General features: G+C 61.4%; 1 protein-coding gene across 1 annotated transcript; it reads left to right on the top strand.

Moving 5' to 3' along the window:
* The first annotated feature begins 1145 nt into the window (after window positions 1-1145).
* LOC148050652 (scavenger receptor cysteine-rich type 1 protein M130-like) lies at window positions 1146-14296 on the top strand. The gene is made up of 18 exons (XM_087741136.1): window positions 1146-1268; window positions 2262-2576; window positions 4030-4338; window positions 5002-5325; window positions 6988-7296; window positions 7524-7838; window positions 8419-8745; window positions 8832-9146; window positions 9492-9806; window positions 10278-10340; window positions 10429-10743; window positions 11164-11199; window positions 11488-11625; window positions 12347-12460; window positions 12892-12975; window positions 13167-13319; window positions 13548-13757; window positions 14232-14296. Exons 1-18 carry the CDS (start codon window positions 1166-1168, stop codon window positions 14294-14296), a joined length of 3810 nt encoding a protein of 1269 aa, XP_087597262.1. The 5' UTR covers window positions 1146-1165.
* Window positions 14297-14351: the final 55 nt, after the last annotated feature.

The raw sequence follows: 14351 nt of genomic DNA, 5'->3' as shown, positions 1-14351 counted from the left end.
TATTTAGACCACGCCCAAATATGACTTTTTGGAAGAATGATCATCAGCAGAAGTCCATACACGTGTGACAGTGTAACTCATGCACACGCAGCGTTGGCAGTAGGAGGGTGTGAGGTCACCGTCAGTATAACCCATAAGCACACAGAGGTGGCAGTAGGAGGGTGGCAGTGGTCACATCACCAATGGCACCCCATGGCTGTGGGGCTCAGTGCAGAGCGGCCATGTGCTGTCCCAAGGGCATCACGGGGGACGGGAGCTGCCCAGCCCTGTGTCTGCGAGGCCGAAGGAGCAGCCCCTGCAGCCCTGGCTGGAGCAGTCGGGGTGGGGGTGGCTCTGGGGCACTGCCGGGATGTGCCTGGGCACGGTGCCAGGAGGAAACCACAGGAAACTTCCTGCCTGGGCGCTGCGGGGGGAGCGCAGGGAGCGCTGCGAGGCCACGGGGGCTGTGGTTTGTGCACCTGCAGGCTGGAGCTCCTGATCCGCCTGTGGGGAATAACGGCCCCTTGGTGACAGGCTGAGAGTCAGGGACATGTCTGAGCCTCTGGGCTGTGGGTCTGCTGCCAGGGCAGGGACACGAGGGACCTTCCATGGGGCTCTCCAGGGAAGGATGGGTGAGCCAGCACCCCTGGGATGGGGCTCTGGCCTGGGCTAAGGCCTTTCCCCAGCTGCTGCTCCCAGCACAGCGGGGTCTGTAGCAGGGTCAGGGGCTCCTTCCTTCCCTTCCTGACACAGCCTCCGGTGCAGTCCCAGCCCTGTGGTTCCCATGGCATGGGGGCGGCTGGACACTCTCACCTTGGGCTCTTGGATGTGCCTGGCATAGGAGATGCTCAGTGCTCCTGGTCAACACAGCAGGGTTCAAGGGGTGAAAAACCCATTTCCCACCACCACCACCAGCCCTGTCCTGTGACAGCCCCCCACCACAGTGACGTGACACCTGCAGCAGAGCCGTCTCTCATATATGGTCATGAATGGCACTGGAGAAGTTCATTGGAGGGCTGGGCTGTGTCGGAGGGGAGATAGCTCCCGATAATGTCTAAAAAGGTCCTGCTGCTTTGATTGGCTCGTCCTGTAGCTGGGCTGGGATCTGCAGAGATATATTGCCCTCCTGTCATCACTGTCCCCATGAGTCCCCAGGAGCTGTGGCAGGGAGTGTGGCACGGCAGGGATGTGCTGGCAGGGCAGGAGGCTCTGGATGGGCACAGAGGGACTCCTGTCCCCTCAGATGCTGTGGCTGCTCCGGCTGCTCCTCTGGGTACAGCTGTGCAGAGGTAAGTGCCAGTTCCATTGTCCCACAGCCCAGGGCCAGCAGGTACCCGCATGGTCATCGGGATCTGTCTGGGAATGGGGTTGCTTTGCAGGTGCTACTGAGATGAGGGTCAGAAGGTGCTCAAGTCCATGGTCCCTGTGCCAGCCTGTCTGGGTGGGAGAGTACCTCCTTTTCCAGGGCTCCGGTGTTGAAGGCAGCCTGTGCCTGGCTGTATTCACAGACAGCCTGTCCTGGGGTACCCTTTTGGGACCCCCTGATGCCCAGCACTGTGCCTCTGGAGCCCATGGTGGCCTAGCTGGTGACGGCAGCATGCAGAGATCCCCAGGGCACTGCCAGCCTCTGGGGTACCGCGGAGGGTTTGTGTGCTGCTGACTGCCCCCTTGTTCCAGGGGAGCCCTGACCCCATGAGGACAGTTTGTGCCCCACAGAGAGAAGGGGACGGGGGCATCTGCGTAGAGAGACATCCTTCCTGGGAGGCTTGGCCCAGTGCAGAGGCTGGGCTGACACCAGGGGTGAGGAGGGGATGTGGGTGGGGGGATCATCGGAATCGTCTTGGTGGGAGCACAGAAAGCCCTGGTGGTGGTGGTGGGGGGGGGTATGGATGGTGCCAGGGCAGGCGATTTGCATGGGAAGCTGCAGGCCTGGGTACACGGGGCTGTCCAGGGGGTGCTGGGCTCAGGGAAAGAGGGTGCCCTGTGCAGGGGTGGGCACAGTGTGCAGGTGTGTGTGGGCAGGGGGCAGGTGGCCGTTGGGGTGGGAAAAGGTGCCTTGTGCGGTGGGATGGCAAATGACCCAGCAGGGCCAGAACTGCACACCTCCAGCCTTGCGCAGCCCATGGGGATAGAAGGGACCCCCACACTACACTGGGGACAGCCTGGAGGGGAGAGAGCTCCCACCCTGGTACCTCTGACATGGCCTGAGCAGGGACTTCCCCCAGACCCACAGTGCTGGGGCTTGGTGCTGTGCCTGACTGGTCCCATGTTTGTGTTTGAAGGTGCTGTGGAGGTGAGGCTGGTGAACGGCAGCAGGCACTGTGCTGGGAGAGTGGAGGTGAAACATGGGGGCCAGTGGGGGACAGTGTGTGGTGACTACTGGAGCATGAACGATGCGGCAGTGGTTTGCAAGCAGCTGGACTGTGGGTCTGCTGTTGGAGCCCCTCAGTATGGACACTTTGGGCCAGGATCTGGCCCCATTTGGATGGATGATGTTGGCTGTAATGGCACCGAATCTGCCCTGTCTGACTGCCCGCACAGAGGATGGGGTAAACATGACTGTGATCATAGGTGGGACGCTGGAGCGATGTGTTCAGGTAAGGGGACAGCTTGTTCCTCCCCTTTGCCAATGTGATGGGGGAAGGGACCTTGGGTGTGCCCTCAGGGAGAAACAGGTAGGCAGTGGAGCACTGCCCAATGTGGCTGGTCACACTGCCAAGCTGGGACTGTCGTTGCTGGTGTTCCCAGTCCCTGGGAAAAGCCCAGAGGGAGCCTACCGCAGGGTGAACTGACCCTGCCACAGTGTCTCAGCCCCTCTTCAGTCAGTGTCTTGGGCTGCAGATGAATCTTCCATCCCTGCCCCGGGGTGTCCGCTGATCTCCACTGGTCTCCACCCATTCTGCCAGTTCCCAGCCAACAATGCTGAGGGTCCCTGAGCTGGAGAAACCAGGGGGGACTTGCTTGGCACTCCACACCTTGGAGAAACGGCATGAGATGGCTGGTCCCCCAGGTCATTCCCCTTGACAGGCATGAGTACCTCAACTGAATCAAAAGGGCTTTTTGGAGAGCATGAGTGCTGGGCCCTGGGAGAGGAGCAGGGTGGCGCACAGCCCTTCGCTGCCTGTCCCTGGGGCTCAGCTGTGTGGTCCAGCACTGCGAGGCTCAGGAGCTTGGCAGCTGCTTGACTCTGGCTGCTCCCTTCTGCATCATGGCATGCACAGGCTCGTACTGGAAGGTGCCTGGGGCTGTGACAGCCCCACAGGGGCATGGCCCCATGCAGGCAGCGCTGACCTGCTGCCCAGCCTCTCCTGCCTGCCCATGATTCCCCACACTGCCCCAAGAAACAGAGGCTTTGGCATCATTTACTGACTCTCACCTGTGCCTGCTGTTACCCTCTGAGCCAGCATGAGCCCAGGGGGGCATGCGGGTCTCCTGTCCCTCTGCCTGGCTGTTGGCTTGGGACCTGTGCACCTCTGGGCAGAGCACTGTGTGCCTGGCTGAGGACACCCTATCTGAGCAGGCATCGGAGGGGTCTGGACAGGCACCAGCCATGGTAACAGCCACACCATTGCTGTGCTCCGTGACATCTGCCCCTAACAGGAACCTCCCAATGCCCCAGAACTCCCCTGGGAGAGGGGTGCATTTCTGGCTGCATCAAGGTGATGGTCCTGCCTGATCCCAAACTCTGCAGGCGCTGAGCAGGCTGCAGCAGTCATTATCATCTAGGCCAGTTCTCCTGGACCCAAACTGCTCGCACCACTGCGGTGCTGGGGGGACCATGCCAGGCAGCACAGGGTGCCTTGTGCAGCAGCAGGTTGTCTGAGCAGTGCCTGGTGCTGCAACAGACACGTATCCTCTAGTGCTGCGATGGTGTAGAGAAGGGGTGCAGGGGGGCCTGGATGTCTTTGTGTCACCAACACTCCCCCAACAGCTTCCCCTGGGACGTGCAATGGGCCATTTGGTCACGGCTTGCTTGGAAGTGATGCAGGATGTGGTCATGTATCTGCCAGAGGGCTCTGGGAACTCCCAGTTATTTTAGTTTTTTTCCAGGATTTGTCCGGCTGGTGGAAGGGAAGAGCCGCTGCTCAGGATGGGTGGAGATCCATGACGGGGACCAGTGGAAAACTGTCTGTGATTCCAGCTTTGGTCCCAAAGCTGCTGACGTGGTCTGCAGGGAGTTGCAGTGCGGTGTGCCCCTGCCTGTGGCCGGGGCAGCTCACTTTGGAGAAGGGATGAGTCCCATGTGGGATGGAGAGCTGCAGTGTGTGGGGAATGAATCCCTCCTCACCGCCTGCCCCAGGGAGTGCCCCAGGGACCAGCCCTGCACCCACACAAACAGCGCTGTTGTCACCTGCACATGTAAGAGCTCAGGGTGGGGTGTTGAGCACTGGGGTAGCTCCAGCCTTAGGGGGGCAGGTTGTGCTTGTGGAGACAAGGGACCTGGGGTGTCTGTTCCCACAGGCTGGCAGAGAGATGACCTTCCTGGGGGATCCTAGACAAGGGCAGGGCTGGGCTGATGCCCAAGGACAAGGAGGGGGCATGGGTTGGGAGGGCTCACTGGGATCATCCTGTTGCACCAGAGGGGACACGTAAAGGGCTGAGGGTGGAGGATGAGCTGAGAGATGCCCAGGGCAGGCTGTGGTGCAGGGGATCTCAGGGCCCTGGGGAGAAGCAGCAGTGTGTGCCTGGGGGAGCCCGGGTGGGGGCAGGTCTCTTCTCAGGGTGCTGTCTGGGGAGGGATGAGTGCCCTGGGTGGGTGTGGGCCAAGGGTAGGTTGCAGGGGGCCGTTGTGGTGGAAGGAGGTGCCAAAGTCTGTGGGGCCACAAATGACCCAGCAGGAGTGGAGCTGGGCATCCTCAGGCTTGCGCAGCCCGTGGGGATAGAAGGGGCCCCTGCAGTGCCCCAGGGACATCCTGGAGGGGAGTGGGCTCCCACCCTGGCACCTCTGACTCCACCCGGGCAGGGGTTCCCTCAGACCCACAGTGCTGGGGCTGAGTGCTGTCCTGACTGGTCCTGTGTCAGTGTTTGAAGGTGCTGTGGAGGTGAGGCTGGTGAACGGCAGCAGGCACTGTGCTGGGAGAGTGGAGGTGAAACATGGGGGCCAGTGGGGGACCGTGTGTGGTCACTACTGGGACATGAACGATGCAGCAGTGGTTTGTAAGCAGCTGGGCTGTGGGTCTGCTGTTGGAGCCCCTCAGTATGGACACTTTGGGCCAGGATCTGGCCCCATTTGGATGGATGATGTTGGCTGTAATGGCACCGAATCTGCCCTCTCTGACTGCCCACACGGAGGATGGGGTGAAAATAATTGCCTTCATGATGGTGACGCTGGAGTGATGTGTTCAGGTAAGGGGACAGCCTATTCCTCACCTCTGGGGCTGGGATGGAATAGAGACCTGGCTGTGCCCTCAGGGAGCAACAAGTGGGCACCAGAGCATCGCCCAATGTGGCCAGTCGCACTGCCGAGCTGAGGCTGTCATTGCTGGTGTTCCCAGTCCCTGGGAAAAGCCCAGAGGGAGCCTAACCTAAGGTGCCCATACTCTGCCTGGCCTCTGAGCTGGCTCAGATGAATCCCCCACCCTGCCCTGCATTGTCTGTTGATTCCCATCTTTCTCCTTGTATTCACCCAGGACCTGCCTGGCCGTGCCAAGGGCCAGGTCCCCCCATGCCAGAGGCACCAAGAGTGACTCACATGGCCACCCACAGCACCAGGGAAGGGCATGGGATGGTAGCTGCTTTGGGGTTGTGCTCCCTGGCAGGCACAAGTCCCTTGGCTGAAGCAAAGGGGTTGCTCGGAGAGGAGGAGCGCTTGGCCTGGTCTGTGGAGCAAGGTGTCATGTGGCACCTCATTCATCTCCCAGGGTCACCCCATGAGAGCCTGCCCGTGGGGACACGGTCCCATCCAGGAGCGCTGACCTGCTGCCCAGCCTCTTATGTCTGTCCCAGCCCCTGGCCGCCTTGCACTTCTGGATTTGCCAGCATTGACTGGCTCTCCTCTGTGCCTGCCCTTGCACTGGGAGCTTGTGTAAGCCCAGGGCTGCTCTTCTGTCCACTCTCCTGCCCTCTGCCCGGCTGTTGGCCAGGGACATGAGCATCCAGCAGTGCGCTCTGGCCAGGACTGAGGACCTTTTGCCTGGGCAGGTGCCGTAGCAGAGGGCTGCCACAGATGCCAACCACAGGTACAGCCTCACTATGCTTGTGCCCTGTGACATGTCCCATCTCCCAGCAGTGCCCCAACCGCCCAAGACCCCCCTGGGAACAGGGCCTGTTTCTGGTGGCACCAAGAGGTTCCTCATGCCTGGCCCTGAGCTCAGTGGGGCAGAGAGAGCTGCAGCAGCCAAGAGTGTCTGGGCTCATTTCCCTGGACCCCAAGTGCTCTGGGTGCTGCAGTGCCCAGGGACCAGTGCCGGGCAGCCCAAGGTCTGTGGGGCAGCAGCAGATTGTCTGAGCAGTGCCTGTGGCAGTGGGTTTGGGACAGAAGCAAGCTCACATGTGCTGGGCTGATTTCTGAGGAGCGGCAGGCGGGTCCTGCTTTGTTTGTGCCATCAGCATCCCCTGAGAGCAGCTGGGGTGGTCGTGGGGCTTTTTGCCTTTGCCCACCTTGGAGATCAGGTGGGACATGGTCAGGGGACTGTCAGAGGGCTGTGGGAACTTTCAGGGGTCTTTGGTTGCTCTGTGATCTTGCTGGCTGGTCAGAGGGAATAGCCCCTGCTAAGGACGTATAGTGAGCTGTGACCGTGACCCTTGGAAAATTGCATGTGACTCACGCTTTGGTCCCAAAGGTGGCAATGTGGTTGTCAGGGTCTGCTGTGGGTCTGGGATAGACACATACCCTTGAGTGCTGTGATGGTGTAGAGAAGAGGTGCAGGGGGGGCTGGATGTGTTTGTGTCTCCAACACTCCCCCACCAGCTTCTCCTGGGATGTGCAATGGGCCATTTGGTCACAGCTTGCTTGGAGGTGATGTGGGAACTGCCAGAGAGCTCTCAGTTGTTTTCTTTTTTTTCCAGGATTTGTCCGGCTGGTGGAAGGGAAGAGCCACTGCTCAGGACGTGTGGAGATCCATGATGGGGACCAGTGGAAAACTGTCTGTGATTCCAGCTTTGGTCCCAAAGCTGCTGACGTGGTCTGCAGGGAGTTGCAGTGCGGCGTGGCCCTGCCTGTGGCTGGGGCAGCTCACTTTGGAGAAGGGATGGGTCCCATGTGGGATGGAGAGCTGCAGTGTGTGGGGAATGAATCCCTCCTCACCTCCTGCCCCAGGGGGTCTGCGAGGGACCAGCCTTGCACCTATGCGAACAGCACTATTGTCACCTGCACACGTAAGGACTCAGGGTGGGGTGTTGAACACCTGAGCTGTGCCGGGGGTTGGGGAACAGAGCAAGGACCATGATGGGCTGGGTGTGAGGACAGGAGGGGTGATGGGTTGTCTGCAGCATGAAAATAGTGCAGAAGGAGAAGAAAGGCATGCTGTCCCCCTGGCCTCTGCGCCAGCTACTGAGGGTACAGGAGCACCAATCCACCCTCAGTCCTCCTTCTCTGTCCCCAGAGTACACAGGGTTCAGGCTGGTGAACGGCAGCACGGCGTGTGCAGGGAGGGTGGAGGCCCAGGTGCTGGGGACCTGGGGGACCCTCTGTGCCTCCCGCTGGGATCTCTCGGATGCCCACGTTCTCTGTCGTCAACTCAACTGCGGGTTTGCCGAGTCCATTCCTGGAGGAGAACATTTTGGGAGAGAGACTGGCCCTGTCTGGAGAGACTCATTCCACTGTGACGGGACTGAAGCCCACCTGGGACAGTGCCCAGTGATCACCCTGGGGGCCTCACCGTGCCCCCATGGGAGCAACGCCGCTGTCATTTGCTCAGGTGAGTGCTGGGAAAGTGCTGCATTAAATCCATTTGCCCTTTGTGTGCGACATGGCCACCCAAAGCAGGGGTCCCATGGCAGTACCAGGCTGAATTTCTCCCTGGAGAAACCCTTGCTTCCCCAGGAGCCTTCTGGAGGGCTTTGCCTGCTCAGAGTGACTGCTCTGCTGTGGGAGAGCAGGGGACTGAATGGAGGCAGCCATCTGCCCCCAGGGCAGCGGCTTAGGCCCTGGTGCCACTGGCAGGCCTGGGCTCCTGTGTTTTTCTGCTGTGGGATGAGCCCAGGACAGGGCTGCAGGGCTCTGCTCCATCCCTCTAGCTGCAGACAATCACATCCCATCCCCACAGAGAGCCCTGCAGAGCCTCCTCCCACCACCCAGGCAGGAGCTGCCTGGGTGCCCCCAGCAGCAGCAGACCTGGGTGTGAGCTGCAGAGCGGGCCTGGGCTCTGCCCTTGCTTCTTGTCAGCACAAGGCTCAATCTTGCCCTGTTTTTTTTGAAAACTCCCCCTTGCCGTCCTCCCTGAAGGGTGCCATGCTCCCTTGTGCCGCCAATGGCTGTGGCATCTCTGCTCTCCCCAGGCTCAGCCGGCTTTGCGTCCCTGCGGCTGGTGGGTGGAGGGAGCCGGTGCGACGGGCGAGTGGAGATCTTCCAGCGTGGGACGTGGGGCAGAGTCCTGGATGACCAGTGGGACATGCAGGAGGCCAACGTGGTGTGCCGGCAGCTGCAGTGCGGACAGGCAGAGAAAGCCTACAACCCCCCAAAACCTGAGCGAGGGACGGGCCCCGTAGGGCTGCGAGGGGTCCGGTGCGCAGGGCATGAGACCAACCTGACCCAATGCAACACCTCCCTGCCCAAGAGTGCACTGGCGGCAGGGGTTGCGGAGGACGTGGGAGTCATTTGCTGGGGTGAGCGGCACTGCACAGGCCCCCCAGATGATGGGGTGGGTGGGCAGCCAGCCCCTGACAGCAACTGGGGTTTCTCCCCACTGCAGGGAGCCGGCAGGTCCGGCTGGTGAATGGGTCTGGACGCTGCACCGGGAGAGTGGAGATCTACTACCAGGGCAGCTGGGGGACCGTCTGCGACGATGGCTGGGACCTGTCTGATGCTGCTGTCGTTTGCCACCAGCTGGGCTGTGGAGGGGCAGTGGAGGCGACTGGCTCCGCTCGGTTCGGGGAAGGCTCCGGACAGATCTGGCTGGATGGCATGAACTGCTCCGGGTATGAAGCTGCCCTCTGGGACTGCCCTGCCAGGCCCTGGGGGCAGCACGACTGCGGGCACAAAGAGGACGCAGGAATCATCTGCTCAGGTCTGTGGTGGGACCCTGGTTCGTGGGGAGGCCAGGACGCGGGGAGAGCCTGGCACGGCAAAGGCTGTCCCTGGCTGCCTCTGAACTCCTGCCTGAGCCCATGCTGCAGGCACCCGTGCACGGGCACCCTCAGTCCCACTGGGGGTCCCTGGGGAGCTCAGCAGTTCCCAAGTGTTATCGGGAAGGGCAGGGGTGTCAGTGCATCAGGGACTTTTCTCTGCTCCTGGGTGCAAGAGGGATGTGCTGGCCATGCCCCTGCCTGGCTGAGGGCCTGGCGAGTGCAGAGGCCTCCCCTCTCCCACAGCCCCAGACCAGCCTGTTCCCCCTTGGTGCCTTTCCTTCCAGAGTTCGTGGCCCTGAGGCTGGAGAACAGCGATGGCTGCTCCGGGCGCCTGCAGGTTTTCTACAACGGGACATGGGGGAGCATTTGCTCCAACTCGATGACTCTCGACACGGTGTCGCTGGCATGCAAGGAGCTAGGCTGCGGGGATGGAGGATCCCTGGAAACACAGCTGCCCTATGGCAGGCTGTCTGGCCCTGCGTGGCTGGATAACGTGCAGTGTGGGGAGAAAACCAGCTCCTTCTGGCAGTGTCCCTCCACTCCCTGGGATGCACAGTCATGTGAAGACCTGCAAGACGAGATCCACATCACCTGCAACGGTAACTCTGAGCCACTCGGGCACCAGTGTCACCCCAGCTCCTGCTCCCCGCTGGGCACAGCCAAAGGCAGAGAAAGAGCTTGGAGGGGCTTTTCCTTCCCGTGTCAGACCCTACTCTTGCCGGTGGCACAAATGTGACCACAGCCACACACGTCCAGCAGCAGTTGCCACCCAGGTTGCCACTAGCACCTGGAAGAGGCAGAGCCATGTCCAGGTGAGGTCTCAGAAGAGACCAGACAGGGTTCAGAAGAGTCTCCCCTCCATAGACACACTACCGCTGCTCTGTGAACCAGGGACCTTTAGGGGCTGAGCAGTCAGGGTCCCCCTAGACCTGCGCGTGTCCCCTGAATGACTGGGGTTCAGATGCTGCCATGACCAAGATGGTACAGGGAGGCACAAGTAGAGCTCAGCCTTGCTGTGTTCTGCACGATCCCCTGAACCAGCCCCTTCACTACAGGGTTTCTTTCTTCAGGGCGACGCCCAGAAATGTCCCTGGCCCCGTTGGCCCCATGCCCCAACTCCACGAGCTGCACAGGTATTGAGCTGCTCCTCTGTGTACCCTTCTTGTCTGGCAGGGCTCTGCTTGCTGTCTGGGTGCCACGGGAGGTCTTTGCCTTCTCCAGACAGGGAGAAGATTCGTGCCGTGGGAGGCGAGGACAGGTGCTCGGGCAGAGTGGAGGTCTGGCACCGTGGCTCCTGGGGGACGGTGTGCGATGACTCCTGGGACATCCAAGATGCTGAGGTGGTGTGCAGGCAGCTGGGCTGTGGCCCTGCGGTGTCTGCCCTGAATGAGGCTGCATTTGGGATGGGGCAAGGCCCCATCTGGCTGGAGCAGGTGGAGTGCCGGGGGACGGAGCTGTCCCTGCAGCACTGCTGGGCCTTGCCCGGGGATGGCGGTGCTTGCCGGCATAAGGAAGACGCTGCTGTGCGCTGCTCAGGTGAGCGGCAGGACTGGGACCTCTTGTTCAGGTGTTGGCAGGGAGCTAGAGAAGGCCGTTCACCCACTTGGTCCTGGCATGGCCCCTGACCTCCCAAGAGCAAGACGATTCCTGCAGAGTGCAGGAGCCTGGTGCCAGGTGGGGAGCAGCCTCAGTGGAGCTGCATGTCCTCAGGCCACCACCTGTGGGGCCCTGCAGCCCCAGGGCTGTCCCCTGGGCTGCCTGTGCCATCCTGCCTGCCACCCAAAGCACAGGCTGTGGGCCCTGTCCCGGCCTCCCTTTCTAGCGCTACTGGAGGGGCAGGTTGGGTGGGATGTGTCAGGGACATCTCCAGACACACACAGGGCGTGTTGGGAAGGAGGCTCCCCAGTACCCACACACCCGTCCTCTCAGCCCCGCTCTCCTTTTCCTCCTCTGCAGCTCCAGCCAGGACAGCAGCATCCCCACCCCGAGCAGGTAACTTGTCCTCCGGCCCGAGGCTGGGTATCCTCAGCAGCAGGCTGTGACCCACAGCTGGATGGAAGGGGCTCCTTGCTGGGGTGTGAAGCTCCCAGGAGGAGACACTGGGGTGGTGGTAGGAGAGTTGGGGAGGGCTGTAATTTCCTCAGCAGGGTGGAAGCTTCCCCATTACTCACCTCTGGGGTCCTCCACCCTCTGCTGCCTTGAGTGATGGGGGTCAGGACTGGTGCTGCCCTCAACTCTCCCAGGCCTGGTGTTGCCCCTTCTATGTTTTTGCCCATGCAGATCCTACCCGGGGTCGTTTGACCAGCAGCGGGAGAGTCTCAGTGCCCGTCATCATCTGCATCATCCTGGGGGCCCTTCTCTGCCTGCTCCTGGCCCTCCTGGCTGGACAAGTGCTAAGCGCCAGGGCTGGGCGCAGAGGTGGGTCCTTCCATAGCAGTCCCAGGGACCATGCCTCCTGGAAGGGCTGTGGGGTGCTGTGGGGTGTCATTGAGGGGTACAGGCAGAGCTGGGGGGATGAGACTGTGTGCTGCCACCTGTCCTATGCACCACCCCATTGACTGCCTGGCCATGGGTCACCAGCAGCAAGGGATGGAGAGAGCCCAGAGGCGGGGGGAGCTAGTGATGGGGCGAGGAGAGAAATGGCAGAGTGGAGATGGCCAAGGCTGGCAGTGCTCTGGGTAGGGCTGGAGGGGGCTCTGGGGCAAGGGAGATGACCGGAGGAGCATGGGGCAGTAGAGTCCATCTCCATGCTGTCAGACCCCCAAGCTGTCCTTCTGCCCAGCCCTGCCCATCCTCACCCATCCCCCAGCAGGGAAGGGGCCCTGCTATAGACCCATGGGGCAGATAAGGGGCATCTCCAGGTGGCGAAGAAACATGGGAGCTGCTCCAAGGTCAGACAAGGGGCGAATGACCCAGGGGCCAGAGGGGCATGAGTGCTGTCTCCGAAAGGATGATGCGAGGGTGACGCTGCCCCAGATAATCTCCACAGCAATGTTGCCCTCACTGGGGATGTGGCAGCCGTGCCTGGACAGTGCAGTGGGGCTGTGCTGTCGGACCAGTCCTGGGCTGGCCAAAGGAACAGGTTTGGGGGAGCACAGTGGGATCCCATTGCCTCTCTCTCTGCCTATCCCTGTGCCAGCCCTGCCTCTGTCCCCAGGCTCCAGGAGGGCTCAGGAGCTCTTCCCCGAGGCTGTGTATGAGGAGATTGGTTACAGCCCAGTGTGGGAGAAGCAGGCAAGGTTTGGTCGCTCAGGTGGGTGTGGGTCCTCCCTGCAGGCCCATCTGCGGGACCCTTTCCCCTGGCCCCAACACAGGGCTGATCCCCTGAAGCCTCCCAGCCCATGGTCCCTGCAGTGCTGGGGCCGTGTGGTCTGTGGGGAGGGCATCCAGGTCCTGGGCCCGGGAGAGGAGCTTCCTCCCAACCAGCTTTGCCCATCCCAGCTGGACAGCCCCTCTCTTCCTGCCCCTGCACCCCATGTGACACCCGAGGAGTGAGGGAAGGGGCTGCGCTAGGGCAGCTCTGGGAGCACCTTTGAGATGGTGTTTGTCCTGGGGGAGCAGGGTAAATTTCCAGCCCTCCTCCCCATGCAGCCCCAGCTCTGTGGGTCCCCCTTCCCCAGCAGCGTTGACTATGAGACAAGTCCATGGGGCTCGCTCCATAACACCCACTGTGCATCTCACCAGGGTCCTATTCAGAGGAGTCCCTGACCCAGCTGCAGCCCTACCCTGGGGACAGCGAGGAGGAGGATGGTCTGGGATCAGCACCAGGTAACAGAGGCGGGAAGGCATTGATCTCCCTGCAGCCATGTGATGGACAGAGGTGTCACCATCAGAGATGGGAAGGACATGGGGGCCTCCTGCGGTGCTGCCAACACCAGTGTCTCAGCCCTCTGTCCCTGTGCATCCTCTGCTCTGGAGGGTGTATCTCCTCGCTGTCACCAGCTGCCCTCTCCTTTCAGATGTTCTTGTCCTGCCTGGAGGTGACCCAGTGGATGGCTATGATGATGCCAGGGAGGTTTCTGACCCTGAGGATGATGCTTCCCCCAGGCAGGGAGCTTGGGAAATGCCCAGGGCACCAGCGGAGGGAGCGGGGCCCAGGGATGCACCTGGAGGTGAGAGGGAAAGATAGTGCTGCCGGTTCCTGGGGTACCATCCCTGGTGCCACGCAAGTCACTACCATACTGACACCCAAAGCTCCTGGGAAAGGGGAACCTGACCCAGGAGTTGTCCTTGGAGGGACTGGGGGTGGGAGAAGGAGCTGAATGTGGTAAGGAGTGGGGAGGAAGGTGATGTGCAGACCCCGTGGGGTGAAGTGCAATGTCCTGCCTTGCTGCTTCCAGGGGGCAGGCTGCTCTCCCGGAGAAGTGCTGGGGTCCCTGGAGCTGAAGGAGACACCTCATCCGTGTCCCTGGGGAGCATGGGCTATGATGATGCTGAAGAGGTGTCTCTGGCACATCCCCATGAGGACACAAAGGCTGTGACAGCAGAGCTTGGTTCACAACAGTCCCTGAGTCCCAGGCCAGGAGAGCCCATTCCTGCTGTGCAGCTGGGTGCAGGCAGGAGGGAGGAGAGGTCTGTGCAGCTGGGAGAGCTGTGAGCACCAGGGAACCGTCTCCCTTTACCACGGGCAGCAGAAATGGCCGGGAGTTTCCTCTATTTTTATTCCCATTTTTACACTGTGCATCCATATTGGTTCTTATTAAAAGTCTCTGGGGGCTTTGACCCAGAGCTGCTGCTTGCCTGCCCAGGTGTCAGGTCATCTCCCTGAGGCTGATCAGGGGAGCAGAGAACAAAGACACAGTGGTAGGGAAGGGGCGCGTCTCAGGGACAGCAGGCTCGGGGTCAGGCTGTGGGGCTGCGAGAGCCCCTGGTGCCTGGGGACTAATCCTGCTGACAGAGCCTTTTCCATCCTGCTGGCCACAGGCAGTTTCTACTCAAAATGGCTCTCTGATAGTTGCCGTGATGCACCCCAGAGGGAGCACCCATTTCCTCACCCTGGGGTTTCCAGCTGCTCTTTCCCCCAGGCCCTGCCTGGGCCATGCTGGTCCCACAGTGCAGAGGCCATGACAGAGCTGCCATGTCAGGGTAAGCCCTGGGCTGTGGCCCGACAGAAGTGAGCCCTAAGGTGGCCACAGTGCCCTGAA

This window comes from Nipponia nippon, unplaced genomic scaffold (genome assembly GCF_047370975.1).
Source record: "Nipponia nippon isolate SJK-2023a ecotype South Korea unplaced genomic scaffold, ASM4737097v1 scaffold_77, whole genome shotgun sequence".
In the NCBI taxonomy this organism is placed as follows: Eukaryota; Metazoa; Chordata; class Aves; order Pelecaniformes; family Threskiornithidae; genus Nipponia; species Nipponia nippon.
The sequence above is the reverse complement of the archived record's forward strand: the minus strand, read 5'-3'. Positions and strand labels throughout refer to the sequence as shown.

What these genes read in the sequence shown, in the direction of transcription:
- LOC148050652 (XM_087741136.1), top strand. Translation starts at nt 1,166, where the DNA reads ATGTGCTGGCAGGGCAGGAGGCTCTGGATGGGCACAGAGGGACTCCTG. An exon ending in CAACTCCACGAGCTGCACAG is followed by an intron (nt 10,341 to 10,428) that starts GTATTGAGCTGC and finishes TGCCTTCTCCAG; the next exon opens with ACAGGGAGAAGATTCGTGCC. An exon ending in GCCCAGGGATGCACCTGGAG is followed by an intron (nt 13,320 to 13,547) that starts GTGAGAGGGAAA and finishes TGCTGCTTCCAG; the next exon opens with GGGGCAGGCTGCTCTCCCGG.